Source organism: Rhincodon typus, chromosome 21 (genome assembly GCF_021869965.1).
Source record: "Rhincodon typus isolate 14 chromosome 21, sRhiTyp1.1, whole genome shotgun sequence".
NCBI classification, from domain to species: domain Eukaryota; kingdom Metazoa; phylum Chordata; class Chondrichthyes; order Orectolobiformes; family Rhincodontidae; genus Rhincodon; species Rhincodon typus.
Window position 1 is genome coordinate 36,727,824 of NC_063352.1, and position 12,157 is coordinate 36,739,980.

General features: G+C 43.3%; 2 protein-coding genes across 3 annotated transcripts in view; one reads left to right on the forward strand and one right to left on the reverse strand.

The window, feature by feature from the left end:
• The window catches only part of tfap4 (transcription factor AP-4 (activating enhancer binding protein 4)), a 35,814-nt gene extending 26,285 nt beyond the window's left edge, over positions 1 to 9,529 (reverse strand). The window contains exon 1 of one of the 2 annotated variants that reach the window (XM_048609737.1): positions 8,973 to 9,529. In XM_048609737.1, the coding sequence (XP_048465694.1) occupies positions 8,973 to 8,999 (27 nt within the window). In that variant the 5' untranslated portion in view covers positions 9,000 to 9,529. Of the gene's footprint in view, positions 1 to 3,646; positions 3,666 to 8,972 lie in introns of those variants that run through there. The other variant, XM_020531832.2, reaches the window with a different exon arrangement.
• Positions 9,530 to 9,672: 143 nt separating this feature from the next.
• The window catches only part of glis2b (GLIS family zinc finger 2b), a 44,330-nt gene continuing 41,845 nt past the window's right edge, over positions 9,673 to 12,157 (forward strand). Inside the window, exon 1 of the mRNA XM_048609732.1 lies at positions 9,673 to 9,912. The gene's annotated coding sequence lies outside the window, so the exon portion shown is untranslated. The remainder of the gene's footprint in view (positions 9,913 to 12,157) is intronic.

Genomic DNA, 12,157 nt, shown 5'->3' on the forward strand with positions numbered 1-12,157 from the left:
CAGTGCCTCAAATATATGTAAATATATTTGAATGTCTTTGGTTTGTTGGTTAGATAGAATCAAACTCTGATGTTTGTTTTTTATTCATGTGCTGTTTTAGGAATTATGTATGCATCTAAAGCTACGAATAAAGTATATTTTTGAAAATAAAAAAAAATGGTGGATGCAGTCACAACTGGGGCAGCACAGTAATGTTTCAATCAGTGTCCCTAGATCATTTATGGTGGATCCAGGTGATGATAGATTGTGATGAGACAGTTCAATGGCCTACAGTTGGCTAAGTTAATTATGTAGGCATGCCAGCTTTCAGTAGGTGTATGAGCTGCTGCAGCTGCCCATGATAAAGGTTGCTGTCACCATACTCTGGTAGTGTAGGAAACTAAGGGCCTGCTTGGTCTGGTGTGGTAGAGGAAAACCACTTCATGGTCCAACTAGAAGAGTCTCTTGTAGTTAACAAGATATAGTTTATTGTATGTTAGCAATCAGTTACAAAGGACACTGATAGACACATATTGTTACTGATGTTAGATCTTGCTCCTTCCAAGATTGTAAGCTATCCTAGCCACAAGTCATCATCATAGTGGATGGTGCTTATGGTACTTCTCAGTATTAACCCTATCAGACTCATTTCAACAGTTGTTGGTGCTCACTTGTGAGTGAGGTGCTAGGAGGCTCTGTGATACTGTACCCCACCATAAGATGAGCAGCAGATAGAATAAAATAAAAACTATTTTCCCTGTCCATTCATTAGCTTTCAATTGCAGAATTAAATAAGAAATAATCTGATGCACAGTAAATAATTCCAGGTGGGAATAAAATGGACAAACATAAAGCCTCCTGCAGCCTATGGAGCACTCTCCTGGATGAAGTACAGTATGAAAACTAATCTTTATACTTGGGAGTGACAGTATGCCTGTTGACTGAGGAGCATGTTAAAGCTTGTACTATAGTAAAAGCTCTGCCTTGTCACTGTTACTGTTAGTACAAATCTCTGGTGACTTCTGTCTTCTTAATTACACGTTGATTATTTTTCGCAAGATGTCTGCCCTTGTTACAGGAGACTAGTTATTTGGGGTGTCATTCCATGTAATATACAAACACAACTAAAAGAATAAAATGAATAACTAGACAGATCAATACAAATGTTAGGATTGACAAAATTTGTTGAATATATCCCAGAAGAGTTGATCACATGGCATTTGATCATGAGAATTCTATAATACGGTACGCCAGATCCCTAGACATAAAGGCCAAGATTCTGTTGGCTTGTTTGATTACTGCTGTACCCATTAGCTTTTAAAAATTTGTTTACTTGAAACCTGAATACCTTTTCTCCTGTAGTTCCTAGTCTGTCACTATTAAGATAATATTCCAATTTCATTTTCATTAGATCCACTGTTGATAATTTCACACTTCCCACTTGAACTCTGTCTGCAAACGTTGAGCCCATTTACTTTAGTGTGCCTAACCTTTGATGAGTTCCTACTCCCAGCTACACAATTAATTGTCATTTGCAAACTTGGATACTCAATTTTCTATTTGTTCATCTGAGTAATTGATGAAAGTGACGAAAGACTGAGGATCCAGTACAGATTCCGAGGGAACACCACATATTGCATCCCTTCCAAGAACCATTTCTTCCTACTTTGTGTCTCCTAGCTCCCAATAAACTATCAGGTTTCTTGCAGCAGTATTCAACAAAATTAATCTAATAACTCCTGGTGACATATCCTGGGTTTAGTGATCCCAGCAGTTTGGGTTTCCTCATCTGTTGAGGGCACTGACTCTTACATCTAGATTCATAAACAGAGAAACTCCTCCATGCTGCATCTGTTTCTAGCAGGAGCCTTTAGAACAGGAAAAGAGAAATTCATATGATTTCTTTTTCTTGTTCTTCCCCCTCTATAGCTCTGGGACAGTAAGGCTATGCTTCTGCAGCTAACTTATTGCAGCCTAGGGATTTTAACCTGGGGTCTTGTGTGTCTTTACTTGCAAATAGGGCAGTACATGTGTCTCCAGAACCAGATGCACGAGAACCAGGCAACACTGCATTCAAAGAAATTAACACTTCTGCTGATACTTTACAACTTTGGTAAAATTCAGACAAATCATAGAGAATGCAAATCTCCTGGGGCCCTGATCCTGCTCTACATTTGCTAAAGGAATTCCTCTATATTCTTGGGGAAGTTTGATTTGTTTCCAATGTTGTCATCAATCAAAGTACATCATCTCAGTTTGCAAAAATTTCTATTATGTTGGCATGGAAATAAGTACAGCCGGTTAAGATCTGTCTGTGAGGAACGCATTAAAGCCTTCAAATTCCCTTTATTTCAGTGGAGGGATGATGATTCTGTCACAGCTAGGTACAGGCCTAATAAACATTTTACAAGACGTCAGTCACTGCTTGTAACTTCTAAACCATTTCCTATTTTGAACTGTGCTGCAGGTCAGGGTACGGCTGAAAGCCATTAAAGTTATTCTCTACTGAGTTTCCACTGCCTAGAATTCTCTCTGTAACTAAATCCCACCACTCTCCACTACAGTACATCTCTCAACACCTTTAAAGCTCTCCTTAGAGCCTGTTTAACATCACCTTTGCTCTGAACTCTTCCACTGATGCTGAGTTCCTTAGTGAAACATGGGCTCTTTTTGTGTTCAGTCCTAGCTCAGTGGGCAGCACTGCACTTTTGCTGAGTCAGAAGATCATCGATCCAAGTCCTCAGCACAAACTTTAGGCCAGCACACCTAGTACAGAATGGGGATTGCAACATTTTCAGAGATGCCATTGTTCGTGTGAGATATTAAACTGTGGCCTGGAGTATGGGTCTCTTAAGTGAATTACAGACATCTGATATTCTTTTAAGAAGTTCTCCCCTGTTTCCAGGTCAATATTTATCATTACTATAACTTACATCGTTACCTACATCATTAAATCAGATAATATAATAATTTATCTTGCTGCTGTTTGTGGGAGCTTGATGTGCCCAAGTTGATTGCTATATTTCCTACATTGCAGCAGTGACTCCACTTCAAAAGTACATAATCAGCTGTAAAGTGCATTCAGATTTCCTCAGGTCATGAAAGACAGAAAATAAATGCAAGTCTTTCTTTCTTCCTTAACACTGCTTTATAAATACTTGTTAGTGGTGTCTGATGTCTGACACAGGTCACCCAATGTTTGATTGAGGCCTTACCCATGGGTGTCCAGAAATGTTATCACCAGCTTCTGTTTTCTTAGTCAACTTTGTTAACTCACTCAAATGGCCTTTGTTGATATGTGAACTGATCCAGTGAGTGTCCAGAGAGGAGGTTTGTGGTAGTGACCCTGAGTCAGGAGGCCTAGGTTCAAGTCCCACTTGCTGCAAAGGTGTGTAATAACATCTCGGAACAGGTTGATTGGAAAATATTTAGGACAGGAGGTAGATAAACACTGTCATGCTTTTCAGTTTTTAGACAAAATATTTTCCTTAGATTTAGCATCATTAGTTACTTCCATAAATTGATTTCATGTCCCCCAAGAGCATAATTAAACCTTTACTGGCCAAAATCTTGGTAAATGTAGGACCCTAGAAAACCCTTTTCAGTACACTTTAAACGATTAAAGTATGATTCATTTTACAGTGTAGACATCGCACCTAAGCCTTACCTTGACATCATGTGTTGTTCACAATGTATACGTTACATTGCACGTGACTGGGATACAAGTTCTGACTGATTGTTTCCCAGTAAAAGCACACTAAGGCAAGTGTAATATTCCTTCAGCCTGATCTGCATGGCTGTGGTTCCATACTGGATAGCTTGTTCATCAAACAAGACATTGAGAACACCATGAGTTCTTCATGTAATTATGACAAAAGCAAATAACTGTTGGCAGTATCTCACCAGATGTAATGCCCATGACATGAACTTACTACCATGAACCACATGATGGCATTGCAGTGGAAGATTTGGGGTAGGCTTATCTTGGATTTTAATGTGCTGGATGACAGGCCCCCAGTACACTTACCATCTCTAATTGGGTACATTCAAGGCAATTTCATCACATGACCCATAACCAACATCTCCACACCCCCAATTGACACACCAGTAGTTGCTCGACACACCCATTTTTGTGCACCCTTTCTGCACTAATTGCAAAACAAATAAATTTTTCATTACCCAAATTGGATGATTCCCTACTGTCAGACAGACATAATTTGGTCTCTCCCATTTCCCCTCTCAGAATATTAAGATATTTGAAATGCTCTACAGCTAATGAGTTGTAGTCACTTGTAAATTTATAAATGTATCATCCAATTTACACACAGCAAGCTTCTAGAGCTGGAAATGTGATAATGTTTTGTGATGTTGGTTGCAGAACAAATATTGGTCAGAATACAGGGTAAAATTCCCCTGTTGTTCTTCAAAATAGTGCCATGGGATTTTACATCCATCTAAATGGCAGGAAGGGCCTTGGTTTTATGTCAGATTTGGTTATCTCCAAGGCACTCCCTTAGTACTGCACTGGGTGTGTTAGCTTAGATGTACATTTAACGACCTGTATCTAGACTGGGATTCAAATCCACAACCTTCTGACTGATTGGGGGGTGTACTGCTCACTGATGACACTGATTAATAGATGAAACTAGTCATCTGTATCCATGAAAGCCGTTGGTTTGTTTAAAACAAAATTGCTGCACCTTGCAAAAAAGAAAACCTACATGTATCCTGCTTTCCTGAGGTGTTTGACTTCTGTGGACTCTGTACAAGGGTTCAGTTTGAGGCCCCTAAAGTTTTGACAGTGAAATGACAGTACTCACTATAACGGACCAGACAATATAAATTCCAAGCAGAGTGGAACAACATCGCTTCATCGGAGGCTCCACTGATGATGTCACCTAGCATGGTGACAAAACGTCTGAACAAAAACAAGCCAGCTCGGCGAGCAAGTCAACAACTTCAAGTAATATTCTCATCAAACAAGTGCCTGGCAATGGCCACCCCCAATGAAAGATTATCTAACTGTCAACCCTGAACAGTCAATTGCATTACCATCGCTGAATTCCTGACTACTGACTTCCTGGGGGTTACTACTGGCCAGAAAGTAAACTGGATCAGCCATATAAATACTGTGGTGAAGAGCAGGCTAAAGGCTTGGAATTTTGTGGCAAGTAACTCACCTCCAGACTCCCTAATGCCTATCCACCATTTCCAAGGCACAAATAGTCTTCAGTAGATTGAAGGGTGCAGCTCCAATAACATTTGGACAAAGCTGTTTGCTTAATTGACACCCTATCCATCAATTTCAACCTTCACTCATCTTGGCTCCTTCAAGAGCACCTTTCAAACCTGTGACCTCTACAACCTAGAAAGATAAGGACAACAGATACGTGGGCATACTAGGCTCTGCAAGTTTTCCTCTAAGCTACACACAATCCAGACTTGGAATTGTATCACTGTTGCTGCAAAAAGATCCTGAAACTCCCTCCCTAACGACATACTGAGTGTCCTTACACTCTAAGGACTACAGTGATTCACGAAGGCAGCTCACCACCACCTTCACCAGGGCAATTAGGGACAGGCAATACATCAATGATGCCTACATTGCACGAATGAGTTAAAAAAATACTTCTTCACAGCTTTAATTTCCAATGTAATCAGACTGACTTGTAGTTTGATTTAAGAGTGAGATGTTGGTGCAGAAGTAATGTCACTGGACGAGTAATCTAGAGGCCCAGGCTATTGCTCTACTAATTAATGGTAACATGGGCTCAAACTGTATTATGGCAGCAAAAAAAACAGATTCTTTTGCTAAATAAATAAACAAAATATTAGTGATAGAAACATACAGGAGGCATCTGTGAGGAATAATTATATCTTGCAGATACAGGTGAGACTGTGAGCAAGATACAACCAATAGAACAGACCTGGAAACTTAAATTGCCTTTACTAATTTCACAGAATTATAGAATTATTATGGCACAATAGAAGACTATTCAGCCCACTGTGTCTGCGCTAACTGTCCAACAAGCATTATGATTTATTGCTATTAGCCTGCCCTTTCCTCGTACCCAAAGCACATCTATTTCGCATCCACTTTGTGGGATAATGGGGAACGTTTGTGAGGATTTGCAAGTTGGTTACAAATATTCCCTTTAATTAAATGTATTTTAGCATGAACTAGCCAACCTATATAAATCACTAAGAAAGGTGTTTGACAATTCCCCTGCCTGTTGAGACTTCTGGTTGAAGCAGACGTGTTCAATAATGAAGTTCTTTTTGGGACTAAAATAATAATCCAATGCTCCCAGGTAGAGGCCTCTTACAGTGCAGTGGTAGTGCCTCTGTCTCTGGGCCAGGAGGCCCAGGTTTGAGACCCACCTGCTCCAGAGGTGGTTAATGCCCCCGCTATCCTGACAGCAGTCTATATACCATCCCACGTGGATGTGAATAATGCCCTAGGCCTGATTTACACCGCCATAAACATACTAGAGACAAAATTCCCTGAGTCCCTTATTCATTGTGGCCAGTGACTTCAACCAAGCCAACCTCAAGCAGGTGACGCCAAAACACCAGAGGGCCGAACATTCTGGACCACTGCTACACAACCATCAAAAACACCTACTGTTCAATTCCCCTGCCTACAGGTCACAGCGCTGTGTTCCTCCTCTCAGCTTACAAGCAGAAGCTGAAATGAGAGAATCCTTCACGAAAAGAAGTACAATCCCTCCAAGACTGCATGGACTCGGTGAACCGGACCATGTTCAAGTGTTCAGCGGAAAACCTAGATGTGTACGCTACCACCGTCACGGACTTCATTACAAAATGCATAGAGGACTGTGGACCAAAGAAGTCAGTCCAAGTGTTCCCCAACCGTAAACTTGGATGAACCAGGAAATCCACTCCCTACTGAAGACCAGACGTGCAGCATTCAAGGCAGGTGGCCCAGACCAACACAGAAAATCCAGATGTGACCTCCGCAAAGCCATCTCAAAGCCAAGAGGCAGTACTGAACCAAGCTAGAGGCCCAAACCCACCAAACAGACTCCCGCCATTTATGGCATGGCCTAAATGACATTATGGGATACAAAATGAAACAGTGTAAGATAGTGGACAATGACACATCCCTCCCCGACATGCTCAATGCTTGCTATGCTCGGTTTGAGCAGAATATCACTGGCGTGGTGACGTCTGCCCAAACAGCCCCAGACACACCTGTTCCCTCTGTCACCGCTGCAGATGTCAGATTGGTCTTCCTGGAAGTCAACCCACGGAAAGCGACAGGCCCGGACGGCGTCCCTGGCCGAGCACTCAGATCCCGTGCAGACCAACTGGTGGAGGTATTCACCGACGTCTTCAACCTCTCCCACCTACAAGCCAAAGTCCCCACCTGCTTCAAGAAAACACCATCATTCCCGTACCTAAGAAAACACAAGCTCTGACTTCAATAATCATGAAGTGCTTTGAAAGGCTGGTCATGGCCCACATCAATTCCAGTCTCCCAAACTGCCTCAATCCATTAGTTTTCCTACTGACAGAACGGGTCTACAGAGGATGCCATATCCCCAGCCCTGCACTCATCCTTGGAACATCTGGACAACAAAGACACTTACATCAGACTCCTGCTTGTTGACTACAGCTACACCTTCAACACCACTATCCCTCCAGATTAATCTCAAAACTGCGTGACCTTGGGCTCGCCTCCACTCCTTGCAACTGGATCCCCAGTTTTCTGACCCATAGGTCACAATCAGTGAGGATAGGTAACTGCACCTCCTCCACAATAACACTGAACAATGGAGCCCCTGAAGGATATGTCCTCAGCCCCCCACCGTACTCCCTGTATACCTACAATTGTGTTGCCAGATTCTGAATGAACGCCATCTACAAGTTCGCTGACGACACCACCAGCGTGGGACGGATATCTAACAACGACGAGTCAAAGTTCAGAAGGGAGATAGAGGGCTTGGTGGCTTGGTGCAATGAAAACAATCTGTCTCTCAACGTCAACAAAACTAAAGAATTGATCACTGATTTCAGAAAGAAAGGAAGAGAAACGCCCCTCTCTATATCAATGGAACTGAGGTCGAGAGTGAAGTTCCTCAGAGTGAGGATTACCGATGACCTGTCCTGGACTTCCCACGTAAATCTGACAGTTAAGAAGGCACAACAACGTCTTTTCTTCCTCAAGCAGCTCAGGAAACTTGGCATTTTCTTAAGGTCCCTCACTAACTTCTACAGATGCATCATTGAAAGCATACTGTCCGGGTGTATAACGGCCTGGTATGACAACTGCTCTGCCCAGGACAATAAGAAACTACAGAACATGGTGCGCACAGCCCAGACCATCATGGAAGCCAACCTCCCATCCATGGACTATAATTTATATGGCTCGCTGCCGCAGAAAGGCTGCCAACATCATCAAAGACCCATCGCACCCCAGTAATGATCTCCTACAACCTCTTCCGTCAGGCAGAAGATACAGAGGCCTGAACACATGCACGAGCAGGTTCAGGAACAGCTTCTTTCTGACTATTATCAGACTGTTGAATGGACTCTAGCCTCAAATAATGTAACCTGCAATGTAACCTGTATGCCTCTAAGTATTTTTGATCTGTACATCCTTTGCTTGCTGTGATCTGCCTGTACCCTCGTAAACAAAGCTTTTCACTGTATTTTGGTACACCTGACAATAAATCAATCAATCAATGCCATCTCTGAGCAGGCTGATTAGAAAATATTTCTGATGCTACTAGACTTGACTGAAAATCCAAGGAAATTTCAACAACAGCTTGACGGATAAGGATGTGGTAATCAATTGGGCCACTGCATGCTGCATGGTCTGGAACTGTTGTTGCATCAAATGGAGAGGTCAGGCTATTCTGTGGAAATGCACCTTTGGTAACTGCCAACTCTGAGCCTGCAACAGTTCTTTACTGGCTCAGAAGACTGGGCAAGGAGTGTTTCAGTGCTTCGGACATGCTGTCTCTTACCGTTCCAGATGAACTTTCTCCTTCCATAGCTCATCGTGAGTCCTGGAGTAGATCTTCAACCTGGAGTATCCAGCCCAGAGGCTAGGGCCCTGCTTACTGAGCCACAAAACCTCATTAATGTGGAGTAAAGGGACGAGTGATTCAGAAAACAGCAGCAGTGGAGCAATAATGGGCTTTGGGGAAGGGGAGTGGAGGGGTATGTTGCAGGACTACAGCAGGTCACAGAGTACACTATAGACAGAGGCGAGGCTAAAGGACATATCCTTGAGTTTTTTTTTAAATTGGAAGTGTCCGGAACTGGGAGAACACAAGTGATAACAAAAAAAAGACAGTCTGACTGAAACTGCGTAGTTTGGTTTTGTAAACTAAAATCGCAGGCTTTAAAAAAAATTGTTGCTACCAGCTTTCGTTAGATTTTTCACTGTGCAACGGGAAAACGGGAGAATAAATTTCAACTTTGAATAAAAGGGTGAGAATGTCAAGCTGACGGCAGGAGAAAAAAGAAGCCCAAAGAATGCAGAGGAGGATTTTTTTTTGACATTGGTTTGGGATCTGGTCTGTGATGTGGTTTGTTTTTTTTTTGGGGAGGGGGGGAGGTGTGTGGGTGGTGATGGTGGGGAGCAGTGCCGCTTTAACTCACTTTCAGGGGTGGTGCAGATTTCGGTCCGGGCATGCGCTCATCGCCCGGGATGGAGTTGAGGGCAAAAGCGACAAGAAATCGGTGCCGAGCCTGACAGGGACAGGCGCTGGAGCCGGTGGGGGGCTGGTCCGCCTCCGCCGGGCCGAGCGATCGCCAGCGCTCGCTCTCGCTAATTCCTGCCCCGGCCGGCAAACCGGGATCGCCGCCCGCTTCGGACTCCGGTGGATTTCCAGATCGCAGGCGACCGGGAGAATCGGGATCCCACTGAATGACTGGCAGCGGGAGACAACTCCGGCGCAGGTAGGATTCCAACTGATTACCCGCGTTACACAGTGATCCACTGCCAACACTGCGATCGATCCACTCCCTACAATGTGATCCATTTCCAACGTTACACTGTGACCCACACCCTTGCAGTTTAATCCACTCCCTACACAGTCAGTGCTTAGCGTTCCACTAGGATCCACGCCCTATGTCTTGATCCACTCCCTACACTGGGATCCACTCCCAGAGTCACATTTTGAGTCACTCGTAGCGGTACACTATGATTCACTTATACAGTGACCAGTATTACGCGGGGATCTACTCCCAGTGCCACGCTGTGACCCATTGTCAACACTGACCCACTCTCAGTGTTACAGTGTGACCCACTCTTCACATTGTGATCCACTCCCAGCAACAAGGTGATTTGCTCCCCACATTGTCATTCACTCCTTACACCGTGATCTACTCTCAGCATTACACGGTGATCCACTCCACGTCATGTGAACCATTTCCTGCCATAAACTGATCTATTCACAGAATTACTGTAATCTACTCCCAGTGTCACATTGTGATTAATTCCCAGCATTACATTGAAATCACTCCCAAATATTACACTGTGATCGACTTCTATGTTACACTCTGACCCTCTTCGAGTATTGCTCTGTTCATTATTCTGTATTTTTGTTGCCTGCTGTGATCCACTGACACTCGTGTGTTATATTAGACTCCATCCCAACCCCCAAAGTGTTTGTACTTCATAATCTGCCCTCCTCCAGTGTATGTAGTGCCATCATGTGACCAGATAACTGGGTAGCATTGAAGTAGAATTTGTGTGCAATCTGTGTGGAGAGTGGGAGTGAGGGTCGTCACCAGCTCTCTGGTACAGTATATCCCTCTTGTTCATATGTCAGCTCATTCACTTCAGTTGAAACATCAATCCCCTTCTCCCCCGTGCCCAATTCGATCCCCATCTGAAATCTGGACATCCTAATATTCCCAGCAGGAGTTGCTGAAATGTGAGCAAGAACAGGAATCTCAGCTGATTTGATATTCCTGAATTCACTCTCCCTCCTGGGAACCCCTCTCCTGGAGTCTAGCCCTGCCCCTGAGTTGCCCCCTCTCCCCGAGAACCCTATTTAGAGGTGTTGAGGTCAGTTGCCACTCTTGAGGCTGCAATTAGATAACTCAGTGGAGATTGAAACTGAAAACTGATGCCCCTGTTTGACTTAGTTACACTGAACACTGCATCAGAAATAACTTAATTAAACAACACAAAGAAAGCCAGGCGAGGCATTGGATGTGCTTCTTTTTTATTGCATTCACAAAGTCATACTAGTTTTTAAAAATTATGCTGTGATTTTTAAAAATGATTTAAATGTTAGCTAACAGGAGAAATTCTGACGCCCAGTTGTGAGCATTAATAACAAAGAGAGAGAGAGAGGATTTTTTTGTGTCTGTCTGAACAATCTGGGGCTCTTTTGAATGTAAAAGAGAAGGTCGAAGCTGACCTGATAGATGGTATGCTAGATAAAGTTAGTATGTTCCCAGTCATGGGGCAGACCAAAATGATAAGGTCGTCAGTTAGTAAATTCAATAAAAATTTCAGAGAGTGGCCAGAATAAGAAACTCACTACCACATGGAGTTATTGGGGTGAATTTTAAGGATACTTTTAAAGGAAAGCTGAATAGGTACATGAAGGAGAAGGGAAAAGTAGGATTTTTTTTTCATGGCATGAAGAGGGTTGGGAGAAGGCTTGTGTGGATCACTGGCATGGACTAAGTGAGCTGAACAGCAGAAGCAGGCCATTTGGCCTGTCAAGTCTGCTCCACCATTCAATGGGATAATGGCTGATTCGACAATCTTCAACTCCACCTTCCTGCCTCTTCCTCATGACAGTTGATTCCCTCACTGATTAAACAAGAAACTATCCAGCTCAGTCTTGAACATGCTTATCAACCCAACCTCAACAGCCCTCTGCAGTAAAGAATTCCACAGGTTCACTACTCTTTGAGAGAAGAAATTATTCCTCATCTCTGTCTTAAATGTGCGCCCCACTCTTATTCTGAGATTATTCCCCCTGGTCGTTGACTCCTCCACAAGGGGAAACAACCTTTCTACACCTACCCTGTCAAGAATAGAGTCATTGAGTCGAACAGCACAGAAACAGACCCTTTGATCCAACCAGTCCATGCTGAAAAAAATTCCAAACTAAGCTAGTCCCACCTGCCTGCTCCTGGCCCATATCCCTCCAAACCTTTCCTATTCATGTACTTATCCAAA